Genomic DNA, 18350 nt, shown 5'->3' with positions numbered 1-18350 from the left:
TTACTTGCAAGTATTTTGGTTTTTAAATCTAAGTGCTGTGAAACAGTTCAGATCTCAAAAGTTTCTGGGGAGAAAATGTTTCAGGATCTTTGTTCATACCTGAGGAATCCATTTTAGAAGTCCATTTTCCCTGTTTGCAAAATACATTTTTATTAGATCTATGTATTTGGGTTAAGACTTACTTAAAATTACTTAATTAGGTTATACTGAAATTCTAAGTGATTTAAAAAGAAGGATTATGGTAATATGACAAAACATAACACTATTTTCATTGAAATCCTTAAATAAAGCCCTTTTAACATGCCAATTTTAAAAATCTATAAATTTGGGGTGTTAAAATAGTACAAAATATAAAAAGGCCGAACTCATAATGGAATGTATAATCCTGTACCAGTGAGCAGGGATTTTGTAGGTACGTCTGGGACATGGGAGGAGGTCATTTACACCTTCAGTTTGTTTTTGAGCGTTTCTCTTGTGGTATTGTCCTTTTTGAGACTTTATTATATATATGTAAAATACTTCTAAGATGTTTGTGGTTGATTTGTAAAGAGAAAATGTAGAGAAAGAGGTCACAGCGTAGGTGCGCTAAGCTAGATGGGAATTGATAGTGTTTTCCCAGGAAATTTTGAAAAAGGTACCAAAGTAAAAATTGCCACAGTAAGGAATAAATCCTAAATAATTGTGTTTGTGCCGTTTGGAGTAACGTGGCTGTGAATTGTCTTTAAAAACCTCCTGTAAGTGTCTGGAAAACAGTACAACATAAAAAGGCTTTCCAATTGTGTTTTCTCTAGATAAAGATACTGGCTTGTGGGCTAAGGGACAAGGTATTAAAAAATAAAGTTAAAAAAGAGAGCAGTGTATGTGCTTTTCTTACCGATACTTCTTTTTTTTTTTTTTTTTAAGAAAGGAAAACGTATATGTGTTTCTTTCCTCTGTGTTGTTTATGGTCTGAAATAAATAATATATTTGTAGTGATTTATTCTTCAAAAAGAAGTATTTGTATGAAAAATCCGGCAGTAGGTTTGTTTTACTTGCATTTTAATTTTGGAGAAATAGCAGAATGTTTCTGGATATTTGCATTTGTTTCAGAGGTTGGAGCCTAAGCCAGATTTCTGTGTAGTCTGTCAGGCAGTTACACGTCTGAGCATGTTACAGTTTGTAGCACTACAAATTAGAGCCATTTGACTTGTATTTGCTGCACAAGGCTTTCATAAAAAATATTGCCAATAAAACAGAGGTGTAGGGGGTGAGCTCTGCGGCTCGGGGTGCGGGTGCTGAGCTGCGGAGGGGGGCCGGGTGAGACCCAGTGGATTTTACTCTGAGGTGCTGCTTCTGCGTGAACTTGAGCTGTCTGCCCCCGTCCCTCCCCGGCTTCAAAAATGGATTCTGGCTCTCCGGGTTATATTTTTTAGCACGCAGCGGGGCAGTTGCATGCCCATGGTTGGCTACTTATTTTGAGAGGGGAGCTGAAAAAGGGCTGGATGTGTTAGTCGTGCGCACGCCGAGCACCTCTACGAAGGGTGTATGGGAAGGAGGGCAAGACGTGCTGGCATGAGTGAGTTTTCACATTACTTTCACTGCAGGATAAGCCAGCATTTCCCAGTAACTTTGTCCCAAAGTTCTCTGGGGGTTGTAAAGCTATTTTTTGAGTTCATTTACTTCTTACAGTTTGTCTTTTGAAAGAAAAAAAAAAAAAAACCACAACAAACCAAACCCCCCCCCCCACCACTAACCCCAAAGAGTTGGAAGGAGGTATTTCACCTGCTTTCTATGAACTGGCAGGCAGCGGGCAATTAATACCACCGCCGCCAGTAACAACCAGCAGTAAGTTGGGACCAGGAGCCGCACCGCGCCGGTACAGAGACCTGCCACAGCGGCAGCGGGCCGCTGGGCCGGGCCGGGCCGCTCGGAGCAACCACCGGCCGGACCCAGCCGGGCCGGACCGGGCCGGGGGCGGCTCTTCCTCCGCGGGGAAGCCGGGCCGGGGCTCCGGAGGGCCCCCTCCGCGGGGAAGCGCTGCCGGCGAAGGTGGGGGGGGGGTGGTGTCGGCCGGGCGGGCTGGGCTGTGAGGGGCCGGCGGCTGTAGAGGCGCCTGGGCGCCGCAGAGGGTTAACGGCGGCGGGGCCGGGCAGGCTGGGAGTTGTAGGCGCCGCGGCATGCCGGGAGCTGTCGTAAACGCGGCGAGAGCCGGCATGGCGGGCTGGTTCTCTCACCCCGGCGGGCGGGAGAACGGCCAGGCCGGGGCCGGGGCCGCCTGCCCTCGGCCCGCCGCGCTGGGGCGGCCCGTGGCCGAGCTCGGCGTTGGCTTTATCCCCCGTTCCGTGAGGATCAGCGCCGGCGCGGCCCGCCGGGGCCTGCCTCTGTCTCTCTCTCTCTCTCTCCCTGCCAAACCGGAGTTTGGGGATTTTTTTCTTAAAGAACGACCAGGCGGCTCGTTCGCCCGGCTTGCAGCTGAGGGGCTCTTGCCCGGCCCGTGGGCTCCCCGGGTCGGTGTGGCCGGGGTTTGGCTTCCATTTTCTGGTGAGCTCTGCGGCAGGACCGAGAGCTGTGGCCTCCTCCGGGAGTCTCGTCGCTCGGGTGGCAAGCGCTCGCAGGTGGGGGGGGGGGTGGGGGGTGCGTCTCGGTTTTTATCTACGATTTCTCTTGTCTTGGGTTTCGTTTTGTTTATTTTTTCACGCGGAAGGGAAGAATTAAGAGGCGTGGAGGTGCTGAAGCGTGTGGAAGTTACGGGGGGGACAAACGCAGGGAAGCAAACGGGACTCGGGGGTCTGCCTGCTAGCGAGGTGTTTTTGCTGAGGGCGAAGCAAGGAGGGAAGAAAAAGGAGGAAAAATACTGCAGGTTAAGCTAGTTTGTGCTGAGAGCGGGCCCGAAGTGCAAAACCGGCTTCTTGTTAAACGTTCTGATGTTCGAAAGGAATTTGTTAATTAGCTGGAGGCATCTTATTTTATGTATGAAAGGAATGACAAATAATAGTGTGTGAAATAAATCGGTCTGAATCTGGTAAGTTTCGCTTGTTGTGGTGGTTTTTGTTTTTGTTTTTTCTCTCCTTACTTTTTGAAGGCAAACCTTGAAAGGCAGTGGTGCCATGCATCAGCAGTTGGCTGAACTTGGGGCTGAGCATGCTTAAACTTCTCACGGGAACAGAACGGGAAAGATTCTTGTTAGGTAGTTCCTTTTTCTTGGTAATAGCAGTCCTCTTGAAACGCAGAAGAAAACATCGTTTACTTGTTAACTAATAAATGAAGATGTGCAAAGAAAATAACACTGTTGAGATCAAACAAAAAAAGGGAAATATGCTGTAATAGGTTCATTTTCTATTGCACATTACAGTTCGGTTCTGAGAGGGGATATATGAGGAGCTCTGCAAACATTTTTGTATTTGTGTCAGAAAGCACACCAGATTTTGCCAATGATCGTCGCCTGAAATACAGTCCATAAAGTATATGCAGATGGGTGTAATTCTTGGAAGAAAGATAGGAAAGAAATTACTTTTTTTTTTTTTTTTTTTAGGGAAAGTATTCTAGTGGAGGAAAAAAAGTTGTTTTGCTTGTAAAAGAAATTGTTGGGTAGACATAAAAAAGGCATAAGTGTCTAAGTGCCTGCTTTATAACACCTGGTGGTTTGGGCTTGCAGAGTTAAGCTGTTGAGCATGGCTTGAGATACAAAATCAGCAAGTCCAGAACAAAATAAAATATAAGGGTTCAAGACAAGGAAAATGCGAATAATGCATTGTAACCTGTTTTAAACTTACTAGGGTGTGGCCCGCTCTATTCCCATCCGAACAGAACCATTGCTTTTCCAGTTCCACAACAGGAAACTAATTTTACTGGATTCTGTGTTCTTATTTCAGTGGTAATGGAAGTGCATTAGCACAATAAATACAATATATCCCCCTTCCAAAGACGTACACTCTAACTGTAAATACTAGATAAGCACTGAAAGCTACATGTAAAGGGGGCCAAATAGTTGAGGGTGCCCAATGGAAAGACAAGACTTGTAATACAGGTGATCTAATCTGATAGCCGTAGTACGACTTAGCTGTAGAACAGTTTTTGGAAGGGCAAAATAAAAGAGACAGAGAAAAGTGAAAGGTGGGATGAAATGCAACATAGTTTTAGCAAAAACAGACTGTGCCAGGCGAACTTGTTACCTTATGCTGGGATTTTGTGGATGGGGGAAATACAGTAGATCTAATATGTTTCATTGTCAGGAAAGTATTTGATAGTTGTACCGTGTGAGGAAATCATGTAAAATGGAGAAACTTTGGATTAATTACATTGTGAGGTGACTTGGGAATACACTGACAGATAATAGGTGGCGAGAGAATGTACTGATGGAAAGGAGGCTGTGAACTGGATTTTTCAAAGACTGTATTGGAAATTATTTAATTTTTTTCCTTAGTGACGCTAGTGAAAAAGTAGAACTGCGGTGATAAAATTTTGTGACACAAAACTGGTGGACTGTATTGATAGAGAGGAGGATTGGAATATCCATGTACCAACACGATGAATCAAACCTGAGATTAATAGAATTAGATGAGATTTGGTGATGCAAATAGAAGCTTATCACAATTTATTCTAGAAGAGCTCATCACTTTCGTGGTGAATCGGTAGTCGGTGTAGTAGCCGGCAGCAGAATGATAGCGTACTGCTATGTGATGTGGCTGAGAAAATAAAAAAAAGATGGTGTCCTAGAAAGTATTAGGGGAGGGATTTCCTGTATGTATAGAAAATACTGATGTCAAAGTATATAGCATTAGTGAGACCTTATCTGGAGCCCAACTGTCATCCACATTCAGATAAGTGGATTCAAACAGATGGATGGAACAGATGCAGAAAAGGACCACATGGATGTTAAGAGGAATAGAGAGACTTAACAGAAAGACACAAACGTGACAATTACACAGTTTTTATGTAGGGGAGGAAAATAATTATGTGAGCGCAAGATTAGAGTAAACAAGCAAAACAAATGCGTATAAAGGGGATAATGAGCACAGTTTGCTGGAAGTTACAGGAAGAGTTCTAATTATCAGACCACCGATATCCTGGAGTGGTTTCAAATGAGAAACAAGTTTAAATTTCTTTTAGAATGAAGTTTAATAAATCCAGAAAAGAACATCAACGTTTGGTTCTGTGTAGTAGTGGGGAATTCGACTTGGGAATCCTGGATATCGCCTCCCTTAATTCTGCATTCTTATGGATTAGTAAAATGGATTCTGAGATGGATACGTACACTTACAGTGGGCCCATTTTGAAACTGCTGCTGGTTTTTGTCATCTTAATTTCCTTTTCCATTAGTCAAGTTCTTTTCTTAGGACTCCTTGCTAGAAGCAGAGCAGTTTGGTTATATTTGCTATCAACTGCTTGTCACCTGCACACTCTGAATTATGCCAGCAGAAGAGAAGCGGTGTTCTTTACCTCACTGGCTTTAACGTTGGGTGTAGACAAACCGTATGGTTTGGACACCGTGGTTGAAGGTGTACTCACACAGTGCTGCCTGACTTCTCGTCCCTGGATGGGCTATTTGTAGAAGCCTTTATGGAACAATTTTTAGGAAAGTATTTAAATGAAAAACTGAAAGTCATCTAGGGCAAGACGATATTGCATTCTGAAATGTATGTATAATCAGCTCCCTTGGGATGTTACCCGAGACCTTGTATCTTTTTTTCTGCCTTTTAGACTGTATAGTTTTTACATGCAGCACTTAGTGCAGCACTGAAGAATTAACAGAAGAACCTTAAAATTAAAGAACATTGCTTTTCAGCAAGGCTACGATACTCTAGGCAGACATTTTAGGTTTTACTTGGCATTTTTGCTATTTGGGAAGTCTCCACAAAGCAGGGAGTTAAGCAATCAGTGCTCAGCCATCCATTTTAATTTTATTTTTCAGTCCACAACTGTCGCAGGTTATTCAAAGAGAAAGAATTTGTTTTAAGGAAGTAACTTCCCATTCAGTGGTCAATAGAAAATTAAGTGATGGTCTCAATCTAATCATCAATGTATGCGTTAAGTGCTACCAGTGGCACTTTCACTAGTTGCTGAAGCAGAGGAGTGAATGGATTATAAGGATTAAACTTCCTTCATCCCCCTAGAGGTGAACAAGTCATGTGAAAATGGAAGGCTCATTTGGTAGGAGACAGTATGAAAGACTTGGAAGACAAAAAAAAGAAATATATATTATTTCTAGATGGTTTCTTGCACATTTTTTCTATAATAGATGGTGGGATGTGAGCTACAGACAGAATCTTGAAGCTTACACAGGGCAGAAATGTGACTGTAAAGTGATTCTATGAGTATGGAATGAAACACGCTTGGTCGTTATTTAACCTGGATTCCTGAAAAATTTTTTTCTCTTCCATCATAAGTCTGATTCTTTAAAGAAAATTATTCCTATTCATAGCAGATGCTTTCTCTTGGTCTTTTCATCACATTTTGAATTGGAAGCAAGTCATGGACTTTCCCACTGAAATGGTGGGAATGCAGTGTTAGGACTACAGCAAAGGAAAAATTTTCTGGCCTGACTTGCCCGTGTCATCCTACAAGACTTTCTGACACAAAAAGAGGTGCTTCCACTAGTGTCGCCAGTTTTTCATTCTCTTGTGCTGTATTAATTACAGCTCTTGAAATACTACTTATTGGAGGAGTGAATTTATGGAAGTGAGATGCATTCATGTGATAAGGTTGATAATTACATTGGCATGATTCAATAACAAAAGCAAAACAGCTAATATATTAATATTAAACAAAAATAAGGTGTTGGCGCTGTTGTTAAGAGTAGGTCAAATCCATTCCTTTGCTGGTTTTATGTGAACAAGTCTGGGAAGAATGTGTACATGTGTATACACACACACACGTATATATACACATACACCTGCTTTGCTGCATATGCTGGCTGGTGCGTAAAAATAGCAGAGGATCAATATATAAAAGTACTGGGAACTTGCACACTGAACAAAATCAAAGTATGCCAGAGCTTGGTTTGGTAGCAGTAGCCTGGGAAAGGGATGGTTCACTGCAGCCTGCAGCAGTATTTTTGGGGTTGGGTTTTTTTGGTTGTTATTGTGGTTTGTTTGTTTTTAATGATTATTTGTAGGAATGCTTTGGAGCCAGGTCATGGTTGCTGTAAATCTTCAGATTTTCATTGATGTCTCCAGAGGGATAGTGATTTACACCCCCTGAACAGTTGGCCTTCTGGGTGGGGACATTATTACAGTGTCTTTGGTCTTACATCATTTACTTCATCTTACTCCCAGAAAGGAAAAAAAAAAAAGTCAAAGGAGAGGTAATGATAAGCTCCTCAATAAGCCCCTCCCGTAGGAGGGGGAAAAAAAAAGCTCAGTACCTCTAAAATGGTTGTACAGTTGGCACAAAAGCTGTTGGATGTTGTTGTTATAGCAGCATCTATAGGAAAAGAAATAGCAAGAGGAGAAAGGAATTTTGGCATTCCCCTGGTCTCTCTCCAACTTGTGAAAATCCTGGGATGGAAGGAAATGCCATCTTTTGGAGCTACTTATTTTGTTTTCTGCAGTGCCTTCTTATACAGAAACTTCTCTCAAAATTTAATCAAAGTGGAATAATAAGTAAGTAGGATAAAACTATTGTTTGTACTTGTTTCAGAGTGGTGGTGGTCGTTTCTGTCTCAAGTGTTTCTGTGGAAAGAGAGTCCAAATGATGGCTGCTGTTCTTACTGTGGTATTCAGGTAGATGACAACTTGGTTTAAATTACTAAGGTGAACTGAGTTTTGCTCTCCCGCCATCGAGCACGAGGAACCGTTGAGTTAGAGGAGCCAGACCCCACCTGCTTGAGCAAGGTGATAATTCTACTACCATAAATTCCCCAACATGATATCGACCTTTAATACTTCTTTTCCTATTACCATCCAGAACATCTAGTGGTGGCCCTCTTGGCATCTAAAGATAAAGCTTACCCCCACCCCAAATCAGCTGCTCGGGTGCCATCTAACTGTGAGAAGACCTCAATTCCTGCCCCTAGACTTCTCTGCCTACCAGGGTCCCAGTGATCTTCACACTGGTGAGCGATGCATTTGCACTGGGCTGTACCAGCACGGCACTCCCGCCCCCAGTGTTTGGGGGGGTCCGTCCCGCCCCCAGTGTTTGGGGGGGGTCCGTCCTGCCAGGTCTCCTAAAGCGGGTCAGCTGTGGTTGGGCATCATGAAGCGAGACGCACTGTGCATCAGCGGTCTGCCAGTTCAAGGGTGTGAGACGCAGAAACCTGAACTTCAAATTCCATGCCTACCTCAGCAGATATATCTCCTAGGAGCTGATGCTTCGTTCCTCCCAGGAGCTCTGAGGTATTTAGAGAAGACAGGTACAGGATGAGTGTGTGTGTTGGAAGAACTTTTACTGGTTCGGGCAGGAGAGAGTGCAGTGCCATGTCGCTGAAGCCGATGGTTAGGACAACCATCTGCAATGGTGGGTGCTTGGGATCCATATCCTTCTCGTAATGGGGAGTGATATACAATCCTGGGAATGACTGAATCTCCCAGGGTGTTTTTAAAATGCCAGCTTTAATGGTTTAAACTTTAATGGTATAATTCTTCAGGAAGTCTGGAAGCTGGACATTTTAAAGAATTATGGAGAATTTAAAGAAAAAAAATACAGAAGCATAATTGGGTCTTAAAGGTAGGAAACTCGAGATTTTTTGCTCTCAACTTATGTCCCTGATGTGGTGGGTTGACCCTGGCTGGATGCCAGGTGCCCACCACAGCTGATCTACTACTCCCTCCCCTCAGCTGAACAGCGGAGAGAAAATATAATGAAAGGCTCGTGGGTCGAGATAAGGACAGGGAGAGATCACTTGCCAATTACTGCCATGAGCAAAACAGACTTGGGGGAAAAAAACCAAAATCAGTTTAATTTATTGCCAATCAAATCAGAGCAGAATATTGAGAAGTAAAACCAAATCTTAGAACACCTTCCCCACACCCCTCCCTTCTTCCCAGGCTTAACTTTACTCCAACTTTTCTCTCCCTCTTCCCACCAGTGGCGCAGGGGGACAGGAATGGGAGTTGGGGCCAGTTCATCACACGTTGTCTCTGCCGCTCCTTCCTCCTCAGGGGGAGGACTCCTCACTCTTCCCCTGCTCCACCGTGGGATCCCACCCACGGGAGACAGTCCTCCATGAACTGCTCCAACGTGGGTCCTTCCCATGGGCTGCAGTTCTTCACAAACTGCTCCAGCGTGGGTCCCTTCCCCGGGCTGCAGTCCTTCAGGCACAGACTGCTCCAGCGTGGGTCACCCACAGGGTCACAAATCCTGCCAGAAAACCTGCTCCAGCGTGGGCTCCTCTCTCCAGGGGTCTACAGGTCCTGCCAGGAGCCTGCTCCAGTGTGGGCTTCCCATGGGGTCACAGCCTCCTTCGGGAACCCACCTGCTCTGGGCGTGGGGTCCTCCCCGGGCTGCAGGTGGAGATCTGCTCCCCTGTGGAGCTCCCTGGGCTGCAGGGGGACAGCCTGCCTCACCGGGGTCTTCATCACCACGGGCTGCAGGGGAATCTCTGCTCCGGTGCCTGGAGCATCTCCTCCCCTCCTTCTGCACTGACCTGGGGCTCTGTAGGTTCTTTCACGTGTTCTCACTCCTCTCTCCAGCTGCAGTTGCTGTTCTGCAGCAACTTTTCCTCCTTCTTAAATCTGTTCTCCCAGAGGCACTACCACCATCGCTGATGGGCTCGGCCTTGGCCAGCAGCAGGTCTGACTTGGAGGCAGCTGGCATTGGCTCTGTTGGACATGGGGGAAGAAGCCACCCCTGCAGCCTCCCTGCTACCAAAACCTTGCCACGCAAACCCAATATACCCTGGTAGGGTCCTAGTTGAACTCTCTGCCCTCACGTTTCCTCAGGTGCAAACTAGGAGCGATACTTAACAGGCATTCTTCAAAGCATAATTCGTGTTTGTGAAATACTTGGAGTGGCCAAGCCAAAATCTTTTAGAAGTACCAGGTTGTGGCAGTGGCACCAGAACTGTCTGGCAAGTGGATCCTTAAGGAGATGCTCAAGGAGGAAGGATTTTTTTTTAAAAGGATATGATGGCAAAGCTAGTCCACTGGGATACGGAAGAGGTGAAGTAGTTATGTGGAAGAGAGGAAATGTTGCATGATTCCTGTCCCATGGATATGAACCAGTTTGGGCTAGGTGGACTGTCTCAGGGACAATAGATGCATTGGAGGGGGGTGGAGGGAGGGCTATAGACACCATCTCGCATTCAATATACTCCACAAAAGGACGCAGTGAAAGAAGGTTGAGTGTATATAATACAGTGTGGTGGATGAACAATAGGTTATAGCTGAGGAGACAAAGGTTTATTATCAAACGTAGTCCATCATCTGGGTCTGAAAGTGAATGCATTGTGCAAGGTGACAGCGAGTGTTGGCAGTGGCGTGAGGAACACGCGTTCCTGAACTTTGTTCGTTTTATGTGGACAGGTATCTGTGTTGCTTATCTACAGTTACGAAACTAGGTAGCAGAGAAATCAAGGATTAAACAATGAAAACACAGTATTTCATTTCTGCAGATGATATTTTCAGCTCAAAATCAATACATTTCAGTGGGCTGTAGGATTGAAGAAGGTTAATCTTCTGTTGCCACAGCCCATATTATGTTTTTCCACTAAACCCATGCTGCACTTGGATTTGCAGCGTGCACAGCTATTAGATTTTTTTTTTTTTGAGAAGTACTTGATTTCCAGCGTTGCTGGTGATTAAAAAATTCCCAACTTTATACGCATGTCCTACTCAAGCCTTTCCTTGGTTTGCATGATGAGAGGATCTGGAGCTCCCCATAGTAATGGCTTCTGAGAACTCTAAATGGGGAATGGCAACAAAAAGAGGCATTTTGAGATTTTAACAAGAGACTTGCCTGTTAATCCATATTAGGTAAAAGTGAAAAATCCTTGTATAAGGTACAAGAAGTTTGTAATGCCATTTGCCTTGTTTCTTATTCTTCTTAAGGGGAATTGAACAGACCTTCTCATAAAGAGCAGCATGCGTCTGCGTGGCACGTTAATTTTACAATCTGTAGTCTCAACTCGTTAATATGCCAACTACTGTCTTGCTTTAGGTTCTGTCTAGCTTCCATCGCTACACTTGTCTGGAGTGATTTGTTGTTGAGAAATTTGGGACTTTAATCCCTGAAGCAGAAGGACAGGTTGCTGACGCCCATGGTTTATTTAAGAAACAAGAAGGAGTGTATAGCTGTTACACGGTGTGGTGACCTAAAATGCCTGGATGACTCAGTTTCAAAGCTAGGACTTGTGTTTCAAAGCTGACTTGTGTTTGCAGGTTCCTGTCCTTCTCATAGAAACTGTAGTCAAAAGCGTGCAATTGCAGGATGAGAGACACGCAAATCAAAATTTGTGCTTGCTTGCTGATTTATTGTGGCACTTAATGGTACCAGTTCCATCCCTTTCTCTCAACCTGCTGCTGTCTGGCTCGCTTGCACCTGTAAGCTCTGCAGAGCAGGGACGATTGGCTCTTCTGTGGTTGTTCAGTGCCTGGGTGAGTTGGATGCCCCTTCCCCACGAGTGCTGAGGCGCCTTGTGTTAGGAGGGGCTGAGGGTGAGAGCCAGCTAGCTGCTGCTGTCGAGGCTTGAGTCTAAAACAGAGACCCCCAAGCCCCTGCTTACTGGGGAGCACGCCGGGAGCAAGGAGGGTTACGTAAATACCTACTTCCAGAGTTGCCCAAACACACTGCTTTAACACACGCTTAAGATTTACGCGTGGGATGGGTCTGGGAATGTCTGCCCCAGCCCCTCCGGTCCTACTGGTTTTCCCTCCCGACGTTGCAGCTGATGGAAAACAGGTTACTCTGTGCCGTGCAACAGCTTCAACCGAGAGCACCTCACCCAGCACCCGTCTGTGCCGTGCTCTTAAGACACGTCGCTGGCGCAAGCCCTTTCATGCAGAGGAGGGAAAACTGAGCTCCCGAGTTCCTGAGTGAGTGCCAAGTAGCGTGTGGGCTTGGAGGGTTACCACGACCCCTGCAAGGGGATGGAGTAGGCACCTAACAAAAGGCTCAGGATTGGGAATTCCGTGCAAGGTATCTTGCCTGACCCCAGCGTTAGGGTCCACTGCTGTTTGAGGTGTCTTGAGAGACTTATCGGCGTGTCCAACGGGTTCCTGGAGTTCTTCACTTAACAGGATGGACGGCGTAGATCCCGTTCTTAGGTATTCTACTTTTTGCCTTCAAGTGGCAGGGTGTCTTAATTTGGGGCTGTGGATTTCGGCAAAGACATGCTGCAGTGCTCAGCAGCGCAACAGCCGGGCCCTTTATATTGAATCTGGCCTCACTGCAATAAGTGTGAGTAATGGTAAGAGAGGCATGAGAGCGGAATGACTGTACAGGAGGGAGGGCTGCACTTGACTTGCTAGAATGAAAAACATATTTGTAAAGGGATAAAATTAGCGCTGGGTACAAGAATGCCATTTAATGAAACAAATGACTACACCTCTTCTCAGTGGCAGGAAAAAAGTGACACATCCCAGATAATCAGCTGTCCCCCATCCTACTCTCGGGGTTGCTGCAGAGTAGACGGCACCACCGGCTGGGCTGGCCAGGCTGGGGTGAGGAGTGGGTCCCAGTGCTGAGACCCCCGTGCCACACGCCTCGCTGTACGTACAGCGAGTGACTGACTTTGGTTCTCGCCGGTGGGCTTGTAGGAAGAGGTGTAAGTCTTCCTCAGGTACCGGGAGAGCTGGGCAGGAGGGAGGATGTACGTGTGAGACACGGGAACACGGGCTCTCTGAGATGTGTGATTGCTTGTGAGGTATTTGCGGCAGCAAAGCCACAGGAAAAGTTAATAATAAAAATCAAATGGCTCTTCTTATTGGATGCTCTTTTATCCCCTATTTGTTGTATTTTATTTCTCCTCTCTGCTATTTTTTTGCTTTCTTGATGTCTCCTTTTGATGTCTTCCTCTCCGTAGTTCCACATCCTTATTTTTTTGTCCATTTTTATTAACTGTTGCTTTTTTACTCATGCATGTCTTTACTCCTTTAGCTTTCCTAAATACTTTCTCTTTTGTCTCTCTTGTCCATCTCTGCCGTACAGTTTGGCCACCTTCCATGCGATGGAGCAATGTAGCCGAGTTGTGGGTTGACTTAGGCTTGCATCACCCCCCTGAACCAGATTGCATCTGCAGTCTTCTGGAACTGACTACATTCCTGAACTGATAAAAGATGCTGTGGAAACGTGGATCTCCGGGGCCTCGGCAAGGTACCCTCACATACATGTGCGTGCACGTTGTTGTGCGAGCACCTTCAAAATGCCTGTCTGTTCCATCAGCTCAGGTGACTGGGTGCTCCTCTGGGCTTCGCAGCAGCTTAAGGGAAATGGGAACAGACCTGCAAAGCTCGTGGGAAGAGCAGGATTAACCCTAAGGAGGGGGATATGCCTGTTGCCCAGGAATGTGTGATGACCGTAAGCAAGAGATCCAAAACCCCTCACTTGACCTTTGTATAATTCTTTCCCTTCCAGTGAGTCCCTTTCCCTGCCGGTGACTCATCTTCTAAATGTAGGCTGTAAGCCTCTCAGAGGACTGCCTTTCTCTCTGAACAGAGTAGCATAAAAAAATAGCAACGCTGGTGAATAACCACTATGATTTTTTAACACAAAAAACCTGAGGACTGCCTCACTGTATCTGTGCTTCTCTGTCAAGGGATTTAGCAGCTCCCCGAGAGAGCAGCGAAGCAGGTTCTGTCCTGACCTGCAACAAGAAGGTTGTTCAGACAAGAGGTCTCAGGAGTAGCAGAACTGCAGTACAGTGGGCAGCAGACGTTTATAATAAAGGATAGGTAGGCTCTGACGAAGGCCAATGAATCTTTCGTAGCACCCACGTACTTACTTCCATGTTTCTGACCCATTTGTAACTGGCAGCATCCCCGCGGCAACTGCAGCGTGGCTTGCGTGACATCCAGTCAGAAGTTGCCTGCTCCCTTCGGCAGGTTGCCCAACACCCGTCTCCTTTCCTCCGGCCTCAGATGGTGTCTGGCTGCCCAGTCCACTTCTGTTCTCGAGACTTGGTGACCCTGGTGACCACACTGTCACCTTCCATCCCTCACTTCAGCTCTTGTCTTTGAGTTGTAGCAGATCTCTTACTAGAGCCAAACTAGTTCCTTTTCTCTTTTCAGATGCTTTTGCCGTATCCCGTCTCTCTATTGCCTGGTCCTCTGGAAGACAAAAGAGTGAGAATCAGGGGTGTGTCGTTATCCTGTGAACAGTTTGAGAACTTCTTTGACAGCCGATAGAAGAAGATAGTGGGACGTGGCCGCCGAAAGCGCACGCTCTTTCTAACAGTTTACGGTTGCGCTATGATCCCAGTGAGGAGCGATGCTCAAACCTCCCTCTGATTATGTGTTCTTTTCTCACACTGTAACAATATTGTTTCTTTCCAGCACACAAGCATTCATGCAAAAATGCCAAAATTCTCCATGCAGATTAAAGTATGTTTACAAATTAAGGAAAGGCTGGTGTGGAACAAAAGGAAAAATTAAATGATCCTAGCAATTTTGCACTTCCTTGTAATCAAAGTCCTGTCTTTGGAAGGTGTTATGTAGGATACACACTTGGTGAGGCCTGTGAGAATTTTCCTCGTGTCAAGACAGCAGGAGTAAGCCCTAGCAAATCACACGCTTCTAAAAATGGTGGCCAGTAAGCAATAGGTGGGCTCTCTTGGGGAAGAGCAGGAAGAAAACTTGGTGAGAGCTTGATCTTCTGCGGTGTCACCTTTCACAACCGATTGACTGACAAACGAAAGAAAAGGGGAGCTAGATCCCCGTGAGGATGGGTGCCTCCTGTTGTGTAATAGGATGAAATCCAGTGATGTGCTCCCTCCCACTAGATCTGATACAACTGCTGTACGATAAAGATTAAGTTCTAAAAATCAAGTGTAAACCTGTAAGTCAGCCAGTAAGACAGTGACTTGACAAATTTTTCATTGCAAGGTGTGCGATAGTTTCATGCCTTTAATCTGCATCGCTGCAGACGGTGTATTGTTGAATCCGGTGAAGTTTGAATCCCACTATGAATTTGTTTTCCACAAGCAGATTATGAACAGAAACCTTTGATTTCTATTAACTATGTATCTTGGTGAAAAGCTTGTGTGTGTGTGTGTATATATATTTAATAACAGGAAATGTAACAAACATTTATTTTTATTAAATTAATAAAAGAGATAAACCTATCAAAGCATGTTTTCATTTTATTTCTTTGGTCTTGTTTCCATTAGTACAAAGGAAAGATCATTCAGTGCAAGCTCATGTATCTCGGGTTGCACAGTTCATTGCGTCAGGTAGTTGCTGTGGTACAGAAGCGTCTCGTTTCTAAATAAGAGCTTTGGGGCTGCGATAGCCTTTGTAACGCTGTGTCCACCTACCACCATAATCTGATCGGGACCGCAGGGTGCAGCACTTGGGGTACGGCTTACCTGTTGCATTTAGGCTAGCACCTCATACAAGATCTTCCCCAACTCCGAAAAATATCATCCCTGCATTAAGGAGCTCGTGCCTTATGATAGACGAGGAGGCAGAGGTTAGGGAACGTGGAACGGGACAAGGAAAGAGAAATTAAATAGGGCTTTCAAACCCATTCAGCTTACAGTAAGCAGTTTTTAGGAGTGGGCTCTGGAGAAGGAAGCTGGATCTGAAGCGTGCCGTAGCAGAGACAAAGAGGGCACGGAAAGCCGGAGGGTCACCGAAATCTGGCTGGTGGCAAAGCGACGGGACGAACGTGAGCCGGCGTGGCTGTGGGAGCAGCTGGAGATCCAGCGAGTGGGTGAGGGATGGAGCAACCGAACGAGACGGGTGGGAGAGGAAGGTCAACCGGTGACTGTTTCGGCTTGGGCAGGGATTGTCGGTGGGTGTCGGGGAAGGCCGAAGTAGGCTGTCGAGGTGCCAGAGCGGCAGGGGAAGAGGAGGAAATCCGAAGCAGAGCGGTGTTTTGGTAGAGCTTGGAGCTCTTCAGCGGAGAGCGGGGCTGGATGTGGGCATGGGGAGAGAAAGGAGAGGCAAGGGAAGACAACGACCCTCTCTGCTGCCTTGTCATTAACGTCCCGGGTGGACGTGGATCTCAAAAAACCCCTCGTCCAGAGAGGGTTCCTTGCTGGAAGCGGTGAGGTCGCTGTCAAATAAAGCGTATAAAGGGCTCCGCGGGGGGGGGGACCCAGGGACGTAGCCGGGTTGCGAGGCGGAGCCTGAGCCATTTTATGAATGGGCTCATGTGACGTTAGTAGGGGCGGGAAGAGAGGCCGCGGCTCCCACCAATCCCGCGAGACCCCCGGCCGGCGGAGCCAATCGGAGGACGGTCTCCGGCTGACGGCCGCCCTCGCCGGCCAATGGCGGCAAGAGAGCGGGGCCGACCACGTGGGGCGCTCGGCGGCAAGTAGTACGGGGGCGTGTGGCCGCTCGCTCCCTGCTCCCCCCCCGCCCCCCGCCCCTTTCCTCCCTCCTCCCTCCTCCCCCTCCTTTCCGGCGCGGCAGGAGCGTGGCGGGGCCGCGCGGCCCCAGGGCGGGCGGGGCCGGCCGCGTTGCCGGGTTACCCCGCTGATTGAGCGGCCCCTCGGCCAATCGCGGCGAAGCGGGGGCGGGAGCCGTGACGGCCGCGGGTCGGCGGTGGCCGGGAGGGCTCAGTCCGGCCGCGGCCGCCGCCTCCGCAGCATGGTGGTCGCCGCCGCCGCCGCAGGGCTGCCGGCCGCCGGCCTCTTTTACTGGGTGGGCGCGTTGGGCGCCCTCTACGCGGCGGCCGTGGCCTCCTACCGCCTGCTGGCCGGAATCCGCCTCTGGGTACTGGGCAGCGGCGCCGCCGCCGTGGGGCCGGCGCTGGGCGCCTGGGCAGGTGAGTGCGAGTCCCGGGGGGTGGCCACGGCTCTGCCTCGGACCGGCCGGGGGACGGGGGCTGAGCTCCTCGCGGGGCGGGCGGGCCGCTGCTGCTGCTGCCGCCGCCGCAGGCGTGGAGCCGGGCTCAGGGAACGCGTGGGGCCGTGGAGCGCCGGTCCTGAGTGGAACGCGCTTTGTCGGGGCGGGCGGGCACGGTTGCTTTGAACTGGGGAGCGGGGCTGCGGCCGGTCACCCCCCCCCCCCCCCCCCCTTGTCCGTGTGTCCGTCCGTCCGTCCGTCCCCCCCCACCCCGGCTCCGTTTGCCGGCGCCGGCGGGTGTCTCCGCTGCGCGCGCGCCGGCCCTGGCACCTCATCGCTGACGTCACGTCACCCCCCCCCCCCACCCCACCCCCCCCCCCCCCCGCCATTCCCGCCCCCGGAGGAGCGGGATCTTTTCCCTCCCCCGGGCCGGAGAACGGGCAGGAGAACGGCGGGGGGGGGGGGAGGGGGGCGCTGAGGTGACCTCGGTACCGAACGGGACGGGCCCGAAACGCGGGAGCGGCGTGGAAGGGTTGCGGGACACACACACACGCGCGCTTTTGTCAATTCTGCGATTCCTGGTCGCCCACACCGTTTCTCCTGACTTGGTCCGACGCTGCTACGGTGGGTTTTCAGGAAGGGTGAGGAGCAGGGAAGGGATCAGAGAATGTTCGGATCCGTTCCCGCCAAAGGCAGCGGATAGGGAAGGTTCTGCGCCTGGTTGGGAGCGGGTAAGGTGGGCCCTAAAAACAACTGCAGGCTGTAAGAGCTGCGAGTTTGAGGTGGGGTGAGAAGTTTTATTTTAAAAGGTAATTCCGTCCCCCCGGAGGAGTAGGAGGAGGACGTCAAGGGCTCGGACCCTGCAGCTGCTTTTAGGTGGCAGACCCGTAGGTACGGCAGCCCCAAAACGCGCTGGTAGGCCGCAGGGCTAATTAACGTGGTTCCCCGTAACCCCCGCAACAGCCAACGCGGAACTCGTGTGTGAACACGTGGCCGGGAACTAACTGAACCTCTGCTTGTGCAAGACACCAGCAAACCAGTGATGCTACTGGCGCAGCGTACGTAATCCCAGTACAGGTTTGAAATACAGCGGCAATGCTTTGGACAAGTCGAGGCACTACCTACGAACGATTAAGGCCCACATCTTCCTTCCAGCTAGAGAAATGGTATGCCTGTTAAAGATACGGCTGGCCCAGGAGACCCAAAGCCTCTTTGACTTTCCAATATTGGCTTTGATTATGTTACTGCATTTTATCAGTTGCCTGCTGCCCTGTGGCAGTGCAACGCAGAAGTTTCAGTGGCCACTTTAGCTTGTCCTGCGTTGTTTCAAACGTGGAAGTTTGCAGCGCTTGAGCTGAATGCCAGCTTATCTGCTGGAACCACAAACTGTAGGCGGCAGATCTTCTCTCGGTCACATCCTCAAACACCCCGTGAACAGAGAACTGCGATGCCGATGTCCTCTGTCGCTGTTCTGTACAAGCGCAGGCA

General features: G+C 48.4%; 1 protein-coding gene and 1 long non-coding RNA gene across 3 annotated transcripts in view; both read left to right on the top strand.

Annotated features, from left to right (window-relative positions):
- Positions 1 to 15178, top strand: part of LOC126049423 (uncharacterized) — a 61256-nt gene extending 46078 nt beyond the window's left edge. The window contains exons 3-4 of one of the 2 annotated variants that reach the window (XR_007509182.1): positions 13063 to 13227; positions 14142 to 15178. This is a non-coding gene — a long non-coding RNA (uncharacterized LOC126049423). Of the gene's footprint in view, positions 1 to 13062; positions 13242 to 14141 lie in introns of those variants that run through there. The other variant, XR_007509183.1, reaches the window with a different exon arrangement.
- Positions 15179 to 16480: 1302 nt separating this feature from the next.
- Positions 16481 to 18350, top strand: part of HSD17B12 (hydroxysteroid 17-beta dehydrogenase 12) — a 90738-nt gene continuing 88868 nt past the window's right edge. The window contains exon 1 of the mRNA XM_049825802.1: positions 16481 to 16842. Within this exon, the coding sequence (XP_049681759.1) occupies positions 16665 to 16842 (178 nt within the window). The 5' untranslated portion in view covers positions 16481 to 16664. The remainder of the gene's footprint in view (positions 16843 to 18350) is intronic.

This window comes from Accipiter gentilis, chromosome 22 (genome assembly GCF_929443795.1).
Source record: "Accipiter gentilis chromosome 22, bAccGen1.1, whole genome shotgun sequence".
Classification (NCBI taxonomy): domain Eukaryota; kingdom Metazoa; phylum Chordata; class Aves; order Accipitriformes; family Accipitridae; genus Astur; species Astur gentilis.
The sequence above is the reverse complement of the archived record's forward strand: the minus strand, read 5'-3'. Positions and strand labels throughout refer to the sequence as shown.